The sequence below is a fragment of the Salmo trutta genome, chromosome 20 (assembly GCF_901001165.1).
Source record: "Salmo trutta chromosome 20, fSalTru1.1, whole genome shotgun sequence".
Classification (NCBI taxonomy): Eukaryota; Metazoa; Chordata; class Actinopteri; order Salmoniformes; family Salmonidae; genus Salmo; species Salmo trutta.
This window is the reverse complement of record NC_042976.1, coordinates 2619994-2642605: the sequence shown is the minus strand read 5'-3', so window position 1 is coordinate 2642605 and position 22612 is coordinate 2619994. Positions and strand designations below refer to the sequence as shown.

General features: G+C 47.6%; 1 protein-coding gene across 4 annotated transcripts in view; it reads left to right on the top strand.

Moving 5' to 3' along the window:
- The window catches only part of LOC115155416 (ras-associated and pleckstrin homology domains-containing protein 1), a 136088-nt gene that overhangs the window by 112658 nt on the left and 818 nt on the right, over window positions 1-22612 (top strand). For all 4 annotated transcript variants that reach the window (XM_029702018.1, XM_029702016.1, XM_029702020.1 and 1 more), the window contains 5 exons: window positions 4454-4531; window positions 13012-13171; window positions 16625-16746; window positions 17841-17906; window positions 18066-18209. In XM_029702018.1, coding sequence (XP_029557878.1) covers window positions 4454-4531; window positions 13012-13171; window positions 16625-16746; window positions 17841-17906; window positions 18066-18209 — 570 coding nt within the window. The remainder of the gene's footprint in view (window positions 1-4453; window positions 4532-13011; window positions 13172-16624; window positions 16747-17840; window positions 17907-18065; window positions 18210-22612) is intronic.

The window sequence follows — 22612 nt, the reverse complement described above, 5'->3', positions numbered from 1 at the left end:
CTCCCCCTACTCTCCACCCATCCTCCCCCTACTCTCCACCCATCCTTCCCCTACTCTCCACCCATCCTCCCCCTATTCTCCACCCATCCTCCCCCTTCTCTCCACCCATCCTCCCCCTACTCTCCACCCATCCTCCCCCTACTCTCCACCCATCCTCCCCCTACTCTCCACCCATCCTCCCCCTACTCTCCACCCATCCTCCCCCTACTCTCCACCCATCCTCCCCCTACTCTCCACCCATCCTTCCCCTATTCTCCACCCATCCTCCCCCTTCTCTCCACCCATCCTCCCCCTACTCTCCACCCATCCTCGCCTCCCCTTGGTTAAAGGGTGAAACCACCAGAATCCCCTTGGTTAATGGGTGAAACCACCAGGATCCCCTTGGTTAAAGGGTGAAACCACCAGGATCCCCTTGGTTAAAGGGTGAAACCACCAGGATCCCCTTGGTTAAAGGGTGAAACCACCAGGATCCCCTTGGTTAAAGGGTGAAACCACCTGAATCCCCTTGGTTAAAGGGTGAACCACCAGGATCCCCTTGGTTAAAGGGTGAAACCACCAGGACCCCCTTGGTTAAATGGTGAACCCACCAGAATCCCCTTGGTTAAAGGGTGAAACCACCAGAATCCCCTTGGTTAAAGGGTGAAACCACCAGAATCCCCTTGGTTAAAGGGTGAAACCACCAGAATCCCCTTGGTTAAAGGGTGAACCACCAGGATCCCCTTGGTTAAAGGGTGAAACCACCAGGATCCCCTTGGTTAAAGGGTGAAACCACCAGGATCCCCTTGGTTAAAGGGTGAAACCACCAGGATCCCCTTGGTTAAAGGGTGAAACCACCTGAATACCCTTGGTTAATGGGTGAAACCACCAGGATCCCCTTGGTTAAAGGGTGAAACCACCAGGATCCCCTTGGTTAAAGGGTGAAACCACCAGGATCCCCTTGGTTAAAGGGGTGAAACCACCTGAATCCTCTTGGTTAATGGGTGAAACCACCAGGATCCCCTTGGTTAAAGGGTGAAACCACCAGGATCCCCTTGGTTAAATGGTGAACCCACCAGAATCCCCTTGGTTAAAGGGTAGATCCCCTTGGTTAAAGGGTGAAACCACCAGGATCCCCTTGGTTAAAGGGTAGATCCCCTTGGTTAAAGGGTGAAACCACCAGGATCCCCTTGGTTAAAGGGTGAAACCACCAGAATCCCCTTGGTTAAAGGGTGAAACCACCAGAATCCCCTTGGTTAAAGGGTGAAACCACCAGGATCCCCTTGGTTAAAGGGTGAAACCACCAGGATCCCCTTGGTTAAAGGGTGAAACCACCAGGATCCCCTTGGTTAAAGGGTGAAACCACCAGGATCCCCTTGGTTAAAGGGTGAAACCACCAGGATCCCCTTGGTTAAAGGGTGAAACCACCAGGATCCCCTTGGTTAAAGGGTGAAACCACCAGGATCCCCTTGGTTAAAGGGTGAACCACCAGGATCCCCTTGGTTAAAGGGTGAAACCACCAGAATCCCCTTGGTTAAAGGGTGAAACCACCAGGATCCCCTTGGTTAAAGGGTGAAACCACCAGGATCCCCTTGGTTAAAGGGTGAAACCACCAGGATCCCCTTGGTTAAAGGGTGAAACCACCAGTATCCCCTTGGTTAAAGGGTGAAACCACCTGAATCCCCTTGGTTAATGGGTGAAACCACCAGAATCCCCTTGGTTAAAGGGTGAACCACCAGGATCCCCTTGGTTAAAGGGTGAAACCACCAGGATCCCCTTGGTTAAAGGGTGAAACCACCAGGATCCCCTTGGTTAAAGGGTGAAACCACCAGGATCCCCTTGGTTAAAGGGTGAAACCACCAGGATCCCCTTGGTTAAAGGGTGAAACCACCAGGATCCCCTTGGTTAATGGGTGAAACCACCTGAATCCCCTTGGTTAATGGGTGAAACCACCAGGATCCCCTTGGTTAAAGGGTGAAACCACCAGGATCCCCTTGGTTAAAGGGTGAAACCACCAGGATCCCCTTGGTTAAAGGGTGAAACCACCAGGATCCCCTTGGTTAAAGGGTGAACCACCAGGATCCCCTTGGTTAAAGGGTGAAACCACCTGAATCCCCTTGGTTAAAGGGTGAAACCACCAGGATCCCCTTGGTTAAAGGGTGAAACCACCAGGATCCCCTTGGTTAAAGGGTGAAACCACCAGGATCCCCTTGGTTAAAGGGTGAAACCACCAGGATCCCCTTGGTTAAAGGGTGAAACCACCAGGATCCCCTTGGTTAAAGGGTGAAACCACCAGGATCCCCTTGGTTAAAGGGTGAACCACCAGGATCCCCTTGGTTAAAGGGTGAAACCACCAGAATCCCCTTGGTTAAAGGGTGAAACCACCAGGATCCCCTTGGTTAAAGGGTGAAACCACCAGGATCCCCTTGGTTAAAGGGTGAAACCACCAGGATCCCCTTGGTTAAAGGGTGAAACCACCAGGATCCCCTTGGTTAAAGGGTGAACCACCAGGATCCCCTTGGTTAAAGGGTGAACCACCAGGATCCCCTTGGTTAAAGGGTAGATCCCCTTGGTTAAAGGGTGAAACCACCAGGATCCCCTTGGTTAATGGGTAGCATGCGGATGTGCCAGAGCTGGATTCTGATTGGTTATAGTAGACTGAGTGAGTGTTCTGAGGGAGAGAGAGAGATAAAACCGTCTCTGTGTGTTGTACGTGTTGGTACAGCCAGTCCCTCCCTCTCTCCCTTCCTCCCTCCCTCCCTCCTCCCCTCCTCCCTCCCTCCCTCCCTTCCTCCCCCCCTCCTCCCTCCCCTCCTCCCTCCCCCCCTCCCTGTCAGTGATGCAGTGAAAGGATCCTCTCCTGTTCTCAGTTTCTGTCAGGACTCTCTGACGAGGTGTTTGTCTGAGTGGGTTGTCCCACTATAACAGCAGGCCTTTTTTTGTTTTCAACCGGCTTGGAATATATTCAGATAATCCGTCTTCTTACTGGTTTTATCGATGTCTGTGATTGGAAGTTCCTCATCTGACAGTAAAAGGACAGGAATAGACTAACAGGATTGGTTTGTTAACTACGGGACAGGAATAGACTAACAGGATTGGTTTGTTAACTACGGGACAGGAATAGACTAACAGGATTGGTTTGTTAACTACGGGACAGGAATAGACTAACAGGATTGGTTAATTAACTACGGGACAGGAATAGACTAACAGGATTGGTTAATTAACTACGGGACAGGATTGGTTTATTAACTACGGGACAGGATTGGTTAATTAACTACGGGACAGGATTGGTTAATTAACTACGGGACAGGATTGGTTAATTAACTACGGGACAGGATTGGTTTGTTAACTACGGGACAGGATTGGTTAATTAACTACGGGACAGGATTGGTTAATTAACTACGGGACAGGATTGGTTAATTAACTACGGGACAGGAATAGACTAACAGGATTGGTTAATTAACTACGGGACAGGATTGGTTTATTAACTACGGGACAGAATTGGTTAATTAACTACGGGACAGGATTGGTTAATTAACTACGGGACAGGATTGGTTTATTAACTACGGGACAGAATTGGTTAATTAACTACGGGACAGGATTGGTTAATTAACTACGGGACAGGATTGGTTAATTAACTACGGGACAGGATTGGTTAATTAACTACGGGACAGGATTGGTTAATTAACTACGGGACAGGATTGGTTTATTAACTACGGGACAGGATTGGTTAATTAACTACGGGACAGGATTGGTTTATTAACTACGGGACTTTATTGTTAATATTTTTTACTCTGAGATATCCTGGCTGCTTCGGTTGTTTGGAGGAAGTGCTTTGGACCTGGAAAGGACTGCTGCTACACATTCTATTGCTACTTCTCGTCCTGTGATATTCTTCTGACGGAGAATACAGATCCTGTAATCTACCGTGGAAAACAATTGGTTCAAAATGTATCTTCCATCCAAATGCTAATCTGGCAGAATATGAAACAACGGGTGGATTACAGCAGCAGCCATCTCTGAAAGACAAGGCATTATTCTGACAACAATGAGACAGATTTATTTTTACCGAACACTCACTTTCGTTCTCTACCTTCTAGAAACTGGAAATATATGTATTATTCTTCTGTAAAGGAACGCAGAAAAACGGTCTGTTTTTAGAGTGAGAATGGCGTCTTGTTGGAGAAGCCAGGTATGTGAGAGAGCAGCGGTGGATTGAGGATGGAGGTGGGGGGTTCCCACCACTCTAGACAAGGGGGACAGGAGGAGGAGAAAGGGGGAGGAGGAGGAGGGGGGGACGACAGGATTGTTGTCAACAGTACCTCAAGACTGTATTCTCCTGTAGCGCTGCTGTTCTGTGTGTACACCTGTGTTGTCGTTTGTCTCTGTATTAATGTGTGTGTGTGTGTGTGTGTGTGTGTGTGTGTGTGTGTGTGTGTGTGTGTGTGTGTGTGTGTGTGTGTGTGTGTTTCTGTAGGAAGAACAGGCTGCCAAGACCAAGGCAGAGAAGATCCGTGTGGCTTTGGAAAAGATCAAGGAGGCCCAAGTTAAAAAGGTGAGTTCTCTTCCTGTCTGTCTCCTCTGTTACTATCTATAACTGGAGATCAGGTGAGTTCTCTTCCTGTCTGTCTCCTGTGTTACTATCTATAACTGGAGATCAGGTGAGTTCTCTTCCTGTCTGTCTCCTGTGTTACTATCTATAACTGGAGATCAGGTGAGTTCTCTTCCTGTCTGTCTCCTCAGCCCCCAGGCCAGTGTTAAACAGCTCTACTCTGTTTCTGGGTCAGGCCAGTGTTAAACAGCTCTATTCTGTTTCTGGGTCAGGCCAGTGTTAAACAGCTCTACTCTGTTTCTGGGTCAGGCCAGTGTTAAACAGCTCTACTCTGTTTCTGGGTCAGGCCAGTGTTAAACAGCTCTACTCTGTTTCTGGGTCAGGCCAGTGTTAAACAGCTCTACTCTGTTTCTGGGTCAGGCCAGTGTTAAACAGCTCTACTCTGTTTCTGGGTCAGGTCAGTGTTAAACAGCTCTATTCTGTTTCTGGGTCAGGTCAGTGTTAAACAGCTCTTGTCTGTTTCTGGGTCAGGCCAGTGTTAAACTGCTCTGCTCTGTTTCTGGGTCAGGCCAGTGTTAAACAGCTCTACTCTGTTTCTGGGTCAGGTCAGTGTTACACAGCTCTACTCTGTTTCTGGGTCAGGTCAGTGTTACACAGCTCTATTCTGTTTCTGGGTCAGGCCAGTGTTAAACAGCTCTACTCTGTTTCTGGGTCAGGTCAGTGTTAAACAGCTCTATTCTGTTTCTGGGTCAGGTCAGTGTTAAACAGCTCTTGTCTGTTTCTGGGTCAGGCCAGTGTTACACAGCTCTGCTCTGTTTCTGGGTCAGGTCAGCGTTAAACAGCTCTACTCTGTTTCTGGGTCAGGTCAGTGTTACACAGCTGAGGTCACAGGCAAGGACCCAGGCGCTCTATCTCCCTTTCTCTCTCTCTTTCTATCGATCTTACTCTCTATGCCACTCTGCTTAATGTAATGTAATAACCCTTCTGGAGTTAAGCCCATATCTGAGCTGGTGGATTAGCGTACGGCCGGCTGGGCTTTAATACGGCCTGCCCTGCCTGCCAGCTGTAGGAAGGGACTGGACATGAAGGGAGAGAGGCTCTCGCCACGTGTCAGACTGACCTTAAAATGACTTAAAGAAAACGCTCAGGCATTGATTGGGTAACCTGTTTACCATTCTGAGCTTGTGACCCTTGAGTGAATGAGTGTGTGTGACCTGTGAGTGAATGAGTGTGTGTGTGTGACCTGTGAGTGAATGAGTGTGTGACCTGTGAGTGAATGAGTGTGTGTGTGTGACCTGTGAGTGAATGAGTGTGTGTGTGTGTGACCTGTGAGTGAATGAGTGTGTGTGTGTGTGACCTGTGAGTGAATGAGTGTGTGTGTGTGTGACCTGTGAGTGAATTAGTGTGTGACCTGTGAGTGAAGGAGTGTGTGTGTGTGACCTGTGAGTGAATGAGTGTGTGTGTGTGACCTGTGAGTGAATGAGTGTGTGTGTGTGTGTGACCTGTGAGTGAATGAGTGTGTGTAGGGTGAAGTGTGGGTGAATGAGTGTGTGTAGGGTGAAGTGTGGGTGAATTAGTGTGTGTGACCTGTGAGTGAATGAGTGTGTGACCTGTGAGTGAATGAGTGTGTGTGTGTGACCTGTGAGTGAATGAGTGTGTGTGGGTGTGACCTGTGAGTGAATGAGTGTGTGTGTGTGACCTGTGAGTGAATGAGTGTGTGTGACCTGTGACCTGTGTGTGTGTGTGTGTGTGTGTGACCTGTGAGTGAATGAGTGTGTGTGTGTGACCTGTGAGTGAATGAGTGTGTGTGTGTGACCTGTGAGTGAATGAGTGTGTGTGGGTGTGACCTGTGAGTGAATGAGTGTGTGTGTGTGTGACCTGTGAGTGAATGAGTGTGTGTAGGGTGAAGTGTGAGTGAATGAGTGTGTGTGACCTGTGAGTGAATGAGTGTGTGACCTGTGAGTGAATGAGTGTGTGTAGGGTGAAGTGTGGGTGTGCACTAGAGAGAGAAAGGGGTCTGATTGCCACACTAATCCCGTAGCGCCCCCCGCAGGTCTGGCAGGAAGGAGGGTCAGTCACTTTCTACTAGACTACTGTAGGTGTAACCCCTGAGAGAACTGGTGTTTAACTCTTGCTTCTAGGCGTTCCACTAGTGGGACCCCTAGCCAACAGCCAATGGGATCGCACGGCGCGAAATACAAAAACAACTAAAATATCACAATTCAATTTTCTCAAACAATCAACTATTTTACACCATTTTAAAGATAAGACTCTTGTTAATCTAACCACATTGTCCGATTTCAAAAAGGCTTTACAGCGAAAGCAAAACATTAGATTATGTTAGGAGAGAACATAGACACAAATAATCACACAGCCATTTTCCAAGCAAGGGTAAATGTCACAGAAACCGAAAACACAGCTAAATGCAGCACTAACCTTTGACGATCTTCATCAGATGACACTCATAGGACATTATGTTTCACAATACATGCATGTTTTGTTCGATAAAGTTCATATTTATATCCAAAAACAGCATTTTACATTGGCGCTTGATGTTCAGAAAATGTATTTCCCACCAAAAAATTCAGGTGAATTTACAAAAATACTCATCATAAACTTTGACAAAATACATAACAATTATTTTAGGAATTATAGATAGACTACTCCTTTATGCAACCGCTGTGTCAGATTTTAAAATAGCTTTACGGAGAAAGCACATTTTTCAATATTCTGAGTACATAGCTCGCTATTCAGATACCCGCCAACTTCGGGGTCACCTAAACTCAGAATTAGTATTAGAAATATTGTATTACCTTTGCTGATCTTCGTCAGAATGCACTCCCAGGACTGCTACTTCCACAAGAAATGTTGTTTTTGTTCGAAATAATCCATAGTTATGTCCAAATACCTCCGTTTTGTTCGTGCGTTCAGGTCACTATCCAAAGGGTAACGCGCGAGCGCAATTCGAGACACAAAAAGTCTAAATGTTCCATTACCGTACTTAGAAGCCTGTCAAACGCTGTTTAAAATCAATTTTTATGGAATTTTTAACGTAAAATTGCGATAATATTCCAACCGGACAATAGTGTATTCATTCAAGGAGGAAAAGAAAAAACAGCGTGCTCGCGGGAACGCACATATCCAATCTCTTTGTCCTCAGGCAGACCACTCAGTAACTGAGCTCCTATACTCTGCCCAGAGACAGGAGAAGGCTCAATCCACTTTCTGAAGGCTTTAGACAGCCAATGGAAGGCTTAGAAAGTGCAACGTAACAGCACAGATACTGTAGTTTCGAAAGGGACTAGAAAAAAGAACTACATTTCTCAGATCCTACACTTCCTGGTTGACTTTTTCTCAGGTTTTTGCCTGCCATATGAGTTCTGTTATACTCACAGACACCATTCAAACAATTTTAGAAACTTCAGAGTGTTTTCTATCCAAATCTACTAATAATATGCAAATATTTGACTCTGGGCCCGAGAAGTAGGCCGTTTAATTTGGGTACGTTTTTCATCCGGCTGTAAAAATACTGCCCCCTATAGCGAAGAGGTTAACAGCAGAGAGTGTAGAAAACACATGCTGCTTTCATCGTTGTTTCTATACAGCATTTTAAACATTGGTTATAAGCACTATGTGACAGCTGCTGTCCCAATAATTACAGAGGAAACTTTAGCTGCAGGCTGCCCTGTCCCAATAATTACAGAGGGCACTGAACCAGCAGGCTTCCCTGTCCCAATAATTACAGAGGACACTTTACCTGCAGGCTTCCCTGTCCCAATAATTACAGAGGACACTTTAGCTGCAGGCTTCCCTGTCCCAATAATTACAGAGGACACTTTAGCTGCAGGCTGCCCTGTCCCAATAATTACAGAGGACACTTTACCTGCGGGCTGCCCTGTCCCAATAATTACAGAGGACACTGAACCAGCAGGCTTCCCTGTCCCAATAATTACAGAGGACACTGAACCAGCAGGCTTCCCTGTCCCAATAAGATTGAGTCTGTGCGGACTAGAGATTCTGAGTCTGCGTGGGGTAGAGATTCTGAGTCTGCGTGGGGTAGAGATTCTGAGTCTGCGTGGGGTAGAGATTCTGAGTCTGCGTGGGGTAGAGATTCTGAGTCTGCGTGGGGTAGAGATTCTGAGTCTGCGTGGGGTAGAGATTCTGAGTCTGCGTGGGGTAGAGATTCTGAGTCTGCGTGGACTAGAGATTCTGAGTCTGCGTGGACTAGAGATTCTGAGTCTGCGTGGGGTAGAGATTCTGAGTCTGCGCGGACTAGAGATTCTGAGTCTGCGCGGGGTAGAGATTCTGAGTCTGCGCGGGGTAGAGATTCTGAGTCTGCGCGGGGTAGATTCTGAGTCTGCGTGGGGTAGAGATTCTGAGTCTGCGTGGGGTAGAGATTCTGAGTCTGCGTGGGGTAGAGATTCTGAGTCTGTGTGGGGTAGAGATTCTGAGTCTGCGTGGACTAGAGATTCTGAGTCTGCGTGGACTAGAGATTCTGAGTCTGCGTGGACTAGAGATTCTGAGTCTGCGTGGGGTAGAGATTCTGAGTCTGCGTGGGGTAGAGATTCTGAGTCTGCGTGGGGTAAAGATTCTGAGTCTGCGTGGGGTAAAGATTCTGAGTCTGCGTGGGGTAGAGATTCTGAGTCTGCGTGGACTAGAGATTCTGAGTCTGTGTGGGGTAGAGATTCTGAGTCTGCGTGGACTAGAGATTCTGAGTCTGCGTGGACTAGAGATTCTGAGTCTGCGTGGACTAGAGATTCTGAGTCTGCGTGGACTAGAGATTCTGAGTCTGCGTGGGGTAGAGATTCTGAGTCTGCGTGGGGTAGAGATTCTGAGTCTGCGTGGGGTAGAGATTCTGAGTCTGCGTGGGGTAGAGATTCTGAGTCTGCGTGGGGTAGAGATTCTGAGTCTGTGTGGACTAGAGATTCTGAGTCTGCGGACTAGAGATTCTGAGTCTGCGTGGACTAGAGAGTCTGAGTCTGCGTGGACTAGAGAGTCTGAGTCTGCGTGGGGTAGAGATTCTGAGTCTGCGTGGGGTAGAGATTCTGAGTCTGCGTGGGGTAGAGATTCTGAGTCTGTGGACTAGAGATTCTGAGTCTGTGGACTAGAGATTCTGAGTCTGCGTGGGGTAGAGATTCTGAGTCTGCGTGGGGTAGAGATTCTGAGTCTGTGTAGACTAGAGATTCTGAGTCTGCGGACTAGAGATTCTGAGTCTGCGTGGGGTAGAGATTCTGAGTCTGCGTGGACTAGAGATTCTGAGTCTGCGGACTAGAGATTCTGAGTCTGCGTGGGGTAGAGATTCTGAGTCTGCGTGGACTAGAGATTCTGAGTCTGCGTGGACTAGAGATTCTGAGTCTGCGTGGGGTAGAGATTCTGAGTCTGCGGACTAGAGATTCTGAGTCTGCGGACTAGAGATTCTGAGTCTGCGGACTAGAGATTCTGAGTCTGCGGACTAGAGATTCTGAGTCTGCGGACTAGAGATTCTGAGTCTGCGTGGACTAGAGATTCTGAGTCTGCGGACTAGAGATTCTGAGTCTGCGGACTAGAGATTCTGAGTCTGCGTGGACTAGAGATTCTGAGTCTGCGTGGGGTAGAGATTCTGAGTCTGCGTGGACTAGAGATTCTGAGTCTGCGTGGACTAGAGATTCTGAGTCTGCGTGGGGTAGAGATTCTGAGTCTGCGTGGGGTAGAGATTCTGAGTCTGCGTGGGGTAGAGATTCTGAGTCTGCGTGGGGTAGAGATCCTGAGTCTGCGTGGACTAGAGATTCTGAGTCTGCGTGGACTAGAGATTCTGAGTCTGCGGACTAGAGATTCTGAGTCTGCGTGGACTAGAGATTCTGAGTCTGCGTGGACTAGAGATTCTGAGTCTGCGTGGACTAGAGATTCTGAGTCTGCGTGGACTAGAGATTCTGAGTCTGCGTGGACTAGAGATTCTGAGTCTGCGTGGGGTAGAGATTCTGAGTCTGCGTGGGGTAGAGATTCTGAGTCTGCGTGGGGTAGAGATTCTGAGTCTGCGTGGACTAGAGATTCTAAGTCTGCGTGGGGTAGTGATTCTGAGTCTGCGTGGGGTAGAGATTCTGAGTCTGCGTGGGGTAGAGATTCTGAGTCTGCGTGGGGTAGTGATTCTGAGTCTGCGTGGGGTAGAGATTCTGAGTCTGCGTGGGGTAGAGATTCTGAGTCTGCGTGGGGTAGAGATTCTGAGTCTGCGGACTAGAGATTCTGAGTCTGCGTGGGGTAGAGATTCTGAGTCTGCGTGGGGTAGAGATTCTGAGTCTGCGTGGGGTAGAGATTCTGAGTCTGCGTGGGGTAGAGATTCTGAGTCTGCGTGGGGTAGAGATTCTGAGTCTGCGTGGGGTAGAGATTCTGAGTCTGCGTGGGGTAGAGATTCTGAGTCTGCGTGGGGTAGAGATTCTGAGTCTGCGTGGGGTAGAGATTCTGAGTCTGCGTGGGGTAGAGATTCTGAGTCTGCGTGGGGTAGAGATTCTGAGTCTGCGTGGACTAGAGATTCTGAGTCTGCGTGGACTAGAGATTCTGAGTCTGCGTGGACTAGAGATTCTGAGTCTGCGCACTAGAGATTCTGAGTCTGCGTGGACTAGAGATTCTGAGTCTGCGTGGACTAGAGATTCTGAGTCTGCGTGGACTAGAGATTCTGAGTCTGCGTGGACTAGAGATTCTGAGTCTGCGTGGACTAGAGATTCTGAGTCTGCGTGGACTAGAGATTCTGAGTCTGCGTGGACTAGAGATTCTGAGTCTGCGTGGACTAGAGATTCTGAGTCTGCGTGGACTAGAGATTCTGAGTCTGCGTACTAGAGATTCTGAGTCTGCGGACTAGAGATTCTGAGTCTGCGTGGGGTAGAGATTCTGAGTCTGCGTGGGGTAGAGATTCTGAGTCTGCGTGGGGTAGAGATTCTGAGTCTGCGTGGGGTAGAGATTCTGAGTCTGCGTGGGGTAGTGATTCTGAGTCTGCGTGGGGTAGAGATTCTGAGTCTGCGTGGGGTAGAGATTCTGAGTCTGCGTGGGGTAGAGATTCTGAGTCTGCGTGGGGTAGAGATTCTGAGTCTGCGTGGGGTAGAGATTCTGAGTCTGCGTGGGGTAGAGATTCTGAGTCTGCGTGGGGTAGAGATTCTGAGTCTGCGTGGGGTAGAGATTCTGAGTCTGCGTGGACTAGAGATTCTGAGTCTGCGTGGGGTAGTGATTCTGAGTCTGCGTGGGGTAGAGATTCTGAGTCTGCGTGGGGTAGAGATTTTGAGTCTTCGGACTAGAGATTCTGAGTCTGCGTGGGGTAGAGATTCTGAGTCTGCGTGGGGTAGAGATTCTGAGTCTGCGTGGGGTAGAGATTCTGAGTCTGCGTGGGGTAGAGATTCTGAGTCTGTGGACTAGAGATTCTATGTGGACTAGAGATTCTGAGTCTGCGGACTAGAGATTCTGAGTCTGCGTGGACTAGAGATTCTGAGTCTGCGTGGACTAGAGATTCTGAGTCTGCGTGGGGTAGAGATTCTGAGTCTGCGTGGGGTAGAGATTCTGAGTCTGCGTGGGGTAGAGATTCTGAGTCTGCGTGGACTAGAGATTCTGAGTCTGCGTGGACTAGAGATTCTGAGTCTGCGTGGGGTAGAGATTCTGAGTCTGCGTGGACTAGAGATTCTGAGTCTGCGTGGACTAGAGATTCTGAGTCTGCGTGGACTAGAGATTCTGAGTCTGAGTGGACTAGAGATTCTGAGTCTGCGTGGACTAGAGATTCTGAGTCTGCGTGGGGTAGAGATTCTGAGTCTGCGTGGGGTAGAGATTCTGAGTCTGTGGACTAGAGATTCTATGTGGACTAGAGATTCTGAGTCTATGTGGACTATAGATTCTATGTGGACTAGAGATTCTGAGTCTGTGGGATTAGTAAAGTAAATATTCTCTACTGTTGCTGAAATATAAACAAATCAGAACTGTTCTGTTCTTCAAGGCCATAATCATAATATCCAAGTGGTCTGTTAACCATGATTTGACCAATAGTAATCAATCGTAGATCAAAGTCAACCAGTGAGGTATGAAATTGTATCATGCTGTCAATCAATCCGATTCAGTGAGTAGTATCCAGAATGACATCATGTCCTGTGTCAGTATCCAGAATGACATCATGTCCTGTGTCAGTATCCAGAATGACATCATGTCCTGTGTCAGTATCCAGAATGACATCATGTCCTGTGTCAGTATCCAGAATGACATCATGTCCTGTCTCAGTAATCAATCTGACCCAGTGGAGTATAAACTGTTTACCTGCTGTACTCTCCCTGTGTATTGTTCTCTAGCTGGTGACCGTCATATTGGACACTATTGGCCTGTTTGTCAGATGCCACCAACACTTCTGTGTGAAAAGTATCTAGAGTGACATCTTTGTCTAGTGTTTTGCCTTGCTGGTGATCAGCCAGTGTGGATTATTCTAGATTTCTTCATTCCAGAATATGAATCTAATCATTCCTGTGTCTCCTCCCATCTAGCTGGTGATCAGAGTCCACCTGTCAGATGAGAGCTCTAAAACCATGATGGTGGACGAGAGACAGACTGTCAGACAGGTTCTGGACAGCTTGTTGGACAAGTCCCACTGTGGCTTCAGCCCCGACTGGTCCCTGGTCGAGAGCATCAACGAACTGCAGATGGGTAAGTGGAGCAAGGCACACGCACGCACGTACGCACGCACACACAAGCACGCTCGCTCGCTCGCTCAACTACACGGATCATTTCTCATCAGCTGCTTCTCTGACGTTGGTCTCTGTTTTGATTCTATTTGTTTTATCCGAGCATCAGACACAGAAAAGTTCATTTTCTGAAATACCAGCAGTAACACTGGCCTAAGGGATTTACTAGACACTGCAATCCTGTCTGCATGTGGCTTTGTTATAAGCAGTAGGGGGATGGGCAACAAATACAGGGATGAAAAGATTAAACTTAATCGCTTGGAATATGAGAACGCCCCAGACGGAGGTCATTGACATTCTGCAGCAGGGAGGGTCGGTGGCTGTTGAGAGGGGGCTGTTAGGGAAATGGACCACCCTCCCTCCTCTAGGTAGGTGCCACAGGGTTCAATTCTCGGGCCGACTCTTTTCTCTGTATACATCAATGATGTCGCTCTTGCTGCTGGTGATTCTCTGATCCACCTCTACGCAGACGACACCATTCTGTATACTTCTGGCCCTTCTTTGGACACTGTGCTAACAACCCTCCAGACGAGCTTCAATGCCATTCATCTCTCCTTCCATGGCCTCCAACTGCTCTTAAACGCTAGTAAAACTAAATGCATGTTCTTCAACCGATCGCTGCCCGCACCCTCCCGCCTGACTAGCATCACTACTCTGGACGGTTCTGACTTAGGCACTTTAGTATTGCCAGCCTAATCTCGGGAGTTGATAGGCTTGAAGTCATAAACAGCGCAGTGTTTCAAGCATTGCTAAGAGCTGCTGGCAAACACAGGAAAGTTTGAATGAATGCTTACGAGCCTGCTGCTGCCTACCACCGCTCAGTCAGACTGCTCTATCAAATATCAAATCATAAACTTAATTATATTATAATTAACACAGAAATACAAGCCTTTGGTCATTAATATGGTCAAATCCAGAAACTATAATTTCGAAAACAAAACGTTTATTATTTCAGTGAAATACGGAACCGTTCCGTATTTTATCTAACGGGTGGCATCCCTAAGTCTAAATATTCCTGTTACATTGCACAACCTTCAATGTTATGTCATAATTATGTAAAATTCTGGCAAATTAGTTCGCAACGAGCCAGGCGGCCCAAACTGTTGCATATACCCTGACTCTGCGTGCAATGAACGCAAGAGAAGTGACACAATTTTCCCTAGTTAATATTGCCTGCTAAAATGAATTTATTTTAACTAAATATGCAGGTTTAAAAATATATACTTCTGTGTATTGATTTTAAGAAAGGCATTGATGTTTATGGTTAGGTACAGTCGTGCAATGATTGTGCTTTTTTCACAAATGCGTTTTTGTTAAATCATCCCCCGTTAGGCGAAGTGGGCTGTGATTCGATGATAAATTAATAGGCACTGCATTGATTATATGCATCACAGGACAAGCTAGTTAACCTAGTAATATCATCAACCATGTGTAGTTAACTTTTGATTATGTTAAGATTGATGTTTTTTTTATAAGATACGTTTAATGCTAGCTAGCAACTAACCTTGGCTCCTTGCTGCACTCGCGTAACAGGTGGTCAGCCTGCCACGCAGTCTCCTCGTGGAATGCAATGTAATCGGCCATAATGCCGATTACCGATTGTTCTGAAAACTTGAAATCGGCCCTAATTAATCGGCCCTGCCGACCTCTACTCTACACCCCATGTAAAGCTGATTCATGTGCTTAATTTAAAAAGTTATTTGGTCACTTTAGTTGTGATACAAACCTTACCAAAACATATAAGCCTAGGGGCTAGGTTACATGTGCGACTATGATTACAAAAAGTAATTGTTTCTAATGCTGGGCATCATTCACAAGGCTAATAATGTCACCCATCAGACTATTCTTGATTGGGCTATAATCCCCTTGGGAGTGTACATTTAGGATGTTGGGGAATGGGCTATAAATCCCCAGGGAGCGATGTAAAAAGATGGTTGATGGTTCATTCTGTAATGTTATAATAGTCTAATGGCCTTGGGGTTGTAACTAATCCAACAGATTAGATTAGGGGGTTTTATCATTCCATTTAGAATAATTCATATCTTTAGTATTTTATTTTACTGTCTGTAGATGGTCATTTCATCAGAATGAACCTGGAAACTCATATTCTAGTATTACGTTGAATATATCCAGAGCTTCTAGAGTATGGGGAATATGTCTAGAGTATGGGGAATATGTCTAGAGTATGGGGAATATGTCTAGAGTATGGGGAATATGTCTAGAGTATGGGGAATATGTCCAGAGTATGGGGAATATGTCCAGAGTATGGGGAATATGTCCAGAGTATGGGGAATATGTCTAGAGTATGGGGAATATGTCTAGAGTATGGGGAATATGTCTAGAGTATGGGGAATATGTCCAGAGTATGGGGAATATGTCCAGAGTATGGGGAATATGTCCAGAGTATGGGGAATATGTCCAGAGTATGGGGAATATGTCTAGAGTATGGGGAATATGTCTAGAGTATGCCACTAGGCTACCTGCCTCCTCTAACCACTAGGCTACCTGCCTCCTCTAACCACTAGGCTACCTGCCTCCTCTAACCACTAGGCTACCTGCCTCCTCTAACCACTAGGCTACCTGCCTCCTCTAACCACTAGGCTACCTGCCTCCTCTAACCACTAGGCTACCTGCCTCCTCTAACCACTAGGCTACCCGCCTCCTCTAACCACTAGGCTACCCGCCTCCTCTAACCACTAGGCTACCCGCCTCCTCTAACCACTAGGCTACCTGCCTCCTCTAACCACTAGACTACCTGCCTCCTCTAACCACTAGGCTTCCTGCCTCCTCTAACCACTAGACTACCCGCCTCCTCTAACCACTAGGCTACCCGCCTCCTCTAACCACTAGGCTACCCGCCTCCTCTAACCACTAGGCTACCCGCCTCCTCTAACCACTAGGCTACCCGCCGCCTCTAACCACTAGGCTACCCGCCTCCTCTAACCACTAGGCTACCCGCCTCCTCTAACCACTAGGCTACCTGCCTCCTCTAACCACTAGGCTACCTGCCTCCTCTAACCACTAGGCTACCTGCCTCCTCTAACCACTAGGCTACCTGCCTCCTCTAACCACTAGGCTACCTGCCTCCTCTAACCACTAGGCTACCTGCCTCCTCTAACCACTAGGCTACCTGCCTCCTCTAACCGCTAGGCTTCCTGCAGCCCCAGTCACTGATATCGAGACCTACAATTTTTTTCATTTTATTTTTCCCCAATAAAAGCATTGTGGGTAGTCAGTCAGAACCTCACAAGCCATGAGATCTTGCTGGTACTGGGTTAAATGTCTCCTTACTGTCCCAACATGGCTGCTGTGTGTAGTGCTGATGTGACCCAGTCCATCTCTCCCTTTATTCACCATGAGAACCTATTACAGCCTAATACTATATTCTCTCTCTCTTTCTCCCACTTCCTCCCAGAGCGTATCTTTGAGGACCATGAGAACCTGGTTGAGAACCTTCTGAACTGGACCAGAGACAGTCAGAACAGACTGATGTTCATAGAACGCATAGAGAAGTACGCGCTCTTCAAAAACCCACAGGTAAGACAGCCAGTCAACTCAGCCAATACACTACAGCCAGCAACTACATGTTGGACCGGTTTCCCGCACACTAATGAAGACTAGTCCCGCACACTAATGAAGACTAGTCCTGGACACTAATGAAGACTAGTCCTGGACACTAATGAAGACTAGTCCTGGACACTAATGAAGACTAGTCCTGGACACTAATGAAGACTAGTCCTGGACACTAATGAAGACTAGTCCTGGACACTAATGAAGACTAGTCCTGGACACTAATGAAGACTAGTCCTGGACACTAATGAAGACTAGTCCTGGACACTAATGAAGACTAGTCCTGGACACTAATGAAGACTAGTCCTGGACACTAATGAAGACTAGTCCTGGACACTAATGAAGACTAGTCCTGGAGACATGAAGACTAGTCCTGGACACTAATGAAGACTAGTCCTGGACACTAATGAAGACTAGTCCTGGACACTAATGAAGACTAGTCCTGGAGACATGAAGACTAGTCCTGGACAGTAATGAAGACTAGTCCTGGACACTAATGAAGACTAGTCCTGGAGACATGAAGACTAGTCCTGGAGACAACTGATGCAGTAAAACACTGACTGAGGCTAAGCTGCTTTAAAATACGTTTCACCAAAATAGCCAGCCAGACCTCTACTGTCCCTGCCAGTCAGTATTGTATTACATAACTGATGCAGGACAGGTTATACGATGCACAAATACACTGAACTGGCACAAAAATACAATGCTTTACCAAAATACAATGCTTCACCAAAATACAATGCTTCACCAAAATCGATACACTCACTGGTATCAGACATTGTTTATATGTACACAAACTGACTCGACAGACACACAGACCCCAGTGTGTCCTTCAGATCTAGGTCAGTATGTTGTAGGTGGTGGTACAACGATTCGTTAGATTGGGAGCTGGTGAGCACTGTTGTCTCCTTGGTGGACTAGCTTCGTAAAATAGCTAGTCCCACTTTCACTGACTGCTAAAGGAACATTGGTGGATTGTATTTTTTTAACACTTACTGAAATGATGTACTCTAAATTTCACTATCATACCCTGATTAATCCGTTTTCTGGAAAAATCACAGAACTATTTGTTGGGGCGGAAGGAGACGTGTGAGATGGCAGACAGGAACAAGGAGGCACTACTGGAGGTACAGTGATCTCAACGTAACACCTCCAAAACAAACTGATGCACACAACTTGACTTATTCAGGTCATTTCAAAGTGTTACAGTCTATGTAGCATGCACTAACAAGGTGTGTGTGTGTGTGTGTGTGTGTGTGTGTGTGTGTGTGCGCTCTCCGCGGCAGGAGTGTTTTTGTGGCAGCGCCGTCTCTGTACCTGAGATGGAGGGAGTCCTCTGGCTGAAGGAGGATGGGAAGAAGAGCTGGAAGAAGAGATACTTCCTGCTCAGAGCCTCTGGGATCTACTATGTACCTAAAGGAAAAGCCAAGGTACGTCCCTGGAACACACTGACTCACCTGTACTCAGCCAAGGTACGTCCCTGGAACACACTGACTCACCTGTACTCAGCCAAGGTACGTCCCTGGAACACACTGACTCACCTGTACTCAGCCAAGGTACGTCCCTGGAACACACTGACTCACCTGTACTCAGCCAAGGTACGTCCCTGGAACACACTGACTAACCTGTACTCAGCCAAGGTACGTCTAGAACACACTGACTCACCTGTACTCAGCCAAGGTACGTCCCTGGAACACACTGACTCACCTGTACTCAGCCATGGTACGTCCCTTGAACACACTGACTCACCTGTACTCAGCCAAGGTACGTCCCTGGAACACACTGACTCACCTGTACTCAGCCAAGGTACGTCCCTGGAACACACTGACTCACCTGTACTCAGCCATGGTATGTCCCTGGAACACACTGACTCACCTGTACTCAGCCAAGGTACGTCCCTGGAACACACTGACTCACCTGTACTCAGCCAACCTGTACTCTAGAACACACTGACTAACCTGTACTCAGCCATGGTACGTCCCTGGAACACACTGACTCACCTGTACTCAGCCAAGGTACGTCCCTGGAACACACTGACTCACCTGTACTCAGCCATGGTATGTCCCTGGAACACACTGACTCACCTGTACTCAGCCAAGGTACGTCCCTGGAACACACTGACTCACCTGTACTCAGCCAACCTGTACTCTAGAACACACTGACTAACCTGTACTCAGCCATGGTACGTCCCTGGAACACACTGACTCACCTGTACTCAGCCAAGGTACGTCCCTGGAACACACTGACTCACCTGTACTCAGCCATGGTATGTCCCTGGAACACACTGACTCACCTGTACTCAGCCAAGGTACGTCCCTGGAACACACTGACTCACCTGTACTCAGCCAACCTGTACTCTAGAACACACTGACTAACCTGTACTCAGCCATGGTACGTCCCTGGAACACACTGACTCACCTGTACTCAGCCATGGTATGTCCCTGGAACACACTGACCCACCTGTACTCAGCCAAGGTACGTCCCTGGAACACACTGACTCACCTGTACTCAGCCAACCTGTACTCTAGAACACACTGACTAACCTGTACTCAGCCATGGTACGTCCCTGGAACACACTGACTCACCTGTACTCAGCCATGGTATGTCCCTGGAACACACTGACTCACCTGTACTCAGACAAGGTACGTCCCTGGAACACACTGGCTCACCTGTACTCAGCCAACCTGTACTCTAGAACACACTGACTAACCTGTACTCAGCCATGGTACGTCCCTGGAACACACTGACTCACCTGTACTCAGCCATGGTATGTCCCTGGAACACACTGACTCACCTGTACTCAGCCAAGGTACGTCCCTGGAACACACTGACTCACCTGTACTCAGCCAACCTGTACTCTAGAACACACTGACTAACCTGTACTCAGCCAAGGTACGTCCCTGGAACACACTGACTCACCTGTACTCAGCCAACCTGTACTCTAGAACACACTGACTCACCTGTACTCAGCCAAGGTACGTCCCTGGAACACACTGACTCACCTGTACTCAGCCAAGGTACGTCCCTGGAACACACTGACTCACCTGTACTCAGCCAATCTGTACTCTAGAACACACTGACTCACCTGTACTCAGCCAAGGTACGTCCCTGGAACACACTGACTCACCTGTACTCAGGCAAGGTACGAGTCTAGAACACACTGTCTCACCTGTACTCAGCCAAGGTACGTCCCTGGAACACACTGACTCACCTGTACTCAGCCAAGGTACGTCCCTGGAACACACTGACTCACCTGTACTCAGCCAATCTGTACTCTAGAACACACTGACTCACCTGTACTCAGCCAAGGTACGTCCCTGGAACACACTGACTCACCTGTACTCAGCCAAGGTACGTCCCTGGAACGCACTGACTCACCTGTACTCAGCCAAGGTACGTCCCTGGAACACACTGACTCACCTGTACTCAGCCAAGGTACGTCCCTGGAACACTCTGACTCACCTGTACTCAGCCAAGGTACGTCCCTGGAACACACTGACTCACCTGTACTCAGCCAAGGTACGTCCCTGGAACACACTGACTCACCTGTACTCAGCCAAGGTACATCCCTGGAACACACTGACTCACCTGTACTCAGCCAAGGTACGTCTCTAGAACACCCTGACTCACCTGTACTCAGCCAAGGTACGTCCCTGGAACACACTGACTCACCTGTACTCAGCCAAGGTACGTCCCTGGAACACTCTGACTCACCTGTACTCAGCCAAGGTACGTCCCTGGAACACACTGACTCACCTGTACTCAGCCAAGGTACGTCCCTGGAACACTGACTCACCTGTACTCAAATAGTGTGTATAGTCAAACGTCTATGGTGCTGCAAGGCCAAAAATATTATCAGCAATGAAGTCTGAACACTCTACTGCTCCAAGACATGCTAGTGATTCATGAAATGATCCTTTTTCAGGCCTCTCCTGCCCTCTGAGCCACTCAGTAACATGGGAAACTGCAATTGTCATTGTATATACAGAAATAACACAATGTCATAGATTCTTATTATTTGGATTGTTATTGTCCCAATACTGACTAACCAAATCAAACATTTAGAAATCTCAACACACTTACAGATAAAACAAAAACAAGTACAACATTCTCCTCAATGGGGGCTGACTGCAAATGATCATCTGGTTAAGAAAAGTACAATTCAGTATTATCAGAAAACTAGTAATGAAAGTTGGTTTAGTTCCTGAAGATAATACACAGGAAATAGAAAGTTGGTTTAGTTCCTGAAGATAATACACAGGAAATAGAAAGGTGGTTTAGTTCCTGAAGATAATACACAGGAAATAGAAAGTTGGTTTAGTTCCTGAAGATAATACACAGGAAATAGAAAGTTGGTTTAGTTCCTGAAGATAATACACAGGAAATAGAAAGTTGGTTTAGTTCCTGAAGGTAATACACAGGAAATAGAAAGTTGGTTTAGTTCCTGAAGGTAATACACAGGAAATAGAAAGTTGGTTTAGTTCCTGAAGGTAATACACAGGAAATAGAAAGTTGGTTTAGTTCCTGAAGATAATACACAGGAAATAGAAAGTTGGTTTAGTTCCTGAAGGTAATACACAGGAAATAGAAAGTTGGTTTAGTTCCTGAAGACAATACAAAGGAAATAGTAAGTTGGTTTAGTTCCTGAAGATAATACAAAGGAAATAGTAAGCTTCAAGCACAGAATCTTGAGGAGATCCAAATGCGCTCTTCTTCTCTGGATTTTGAGTGCTTACATCCATGTCCCATGGAAGCCATCTTGAATCGGACCTAGATTATTTAATGTACAGTACCAGTTAGCCAATTGTCCAGATTATATAATCTCTCAGATTAAAGCTACAAAGAGCCTCTAAAACCCTGCTGTCTGTCCCAAACGGCTCCCTATTCCCTATATAAGAAGTGCACTAAATAGGGAATAGGGTGCTATTTGGGATGCCTGTTGTGTCTGTCCAGCTGGGATCTCTATTAACTACACCCACACATACTGTGGTCACAGCTACAGACGTGTTACTATATTACACTACCCAGGGTGAGGATTAAAAACCACACACACACACACACACACACACACACACACACACACACACACACACACACACACAGACACACACAGACAGACAGACAGACAGACAGACAGACAGACAGACAGGCAGACAGGCAGACAGGCAGAACAACAGAAAGGCAGACAGGCAGACAGAAAGGCAGACAGGCAGACAGAAAGGCAGACCAACAGAAAGGCAGACAGGCAGACAGAATGGCAGACCAACAGAAAGGCAGAAAGGCAGACCAACAGAAAGGCAGACAGGCAGACAGAAAGGCAGACCAACAGAAAGGCAGACAGGCCGACAGGCAGGCAGGCAGACACACTGTCAGTTTACCGTAAGACTCTGTGTCCTCATGGACCCTCTGAATGCCACATGCAGGGAGAGGAGGAGGAGAGAAAGGGTCACTAGCACATCATTTCCTGTTTATAGATGTAATAGTAAAGCCATCAACAGTAGTTGCTGCAGCATCAGGCGCCAGCTCTCTGTAGCTCACGACACAGGTCATTACCTTGCTGGCTATCTCTCTCTCTCTCCCCCCGGCCCTGTCTCCTCTCTCTCTCTCTCTCCCCCCGGCCCTGTCTCCTCTCTCTCTCTCTCCCCTCCGGCCCTGTCTCCTCTCTCTCTCTCCCCTCCGGCCCTGTCTCCTCTCTCTCCCCCTCCGGCCCTGTCTCCTCTCTCTCTCTCTCTCCCCCTCCGGCCCTGTCTCCTCTCTCTCTCTCTCCCTCCAGCCCTGTCTCCTCTCTCTCTCTCTCCCCCCGGCCCTGTCTCCTCTCTCTCTCTCTCTCCCC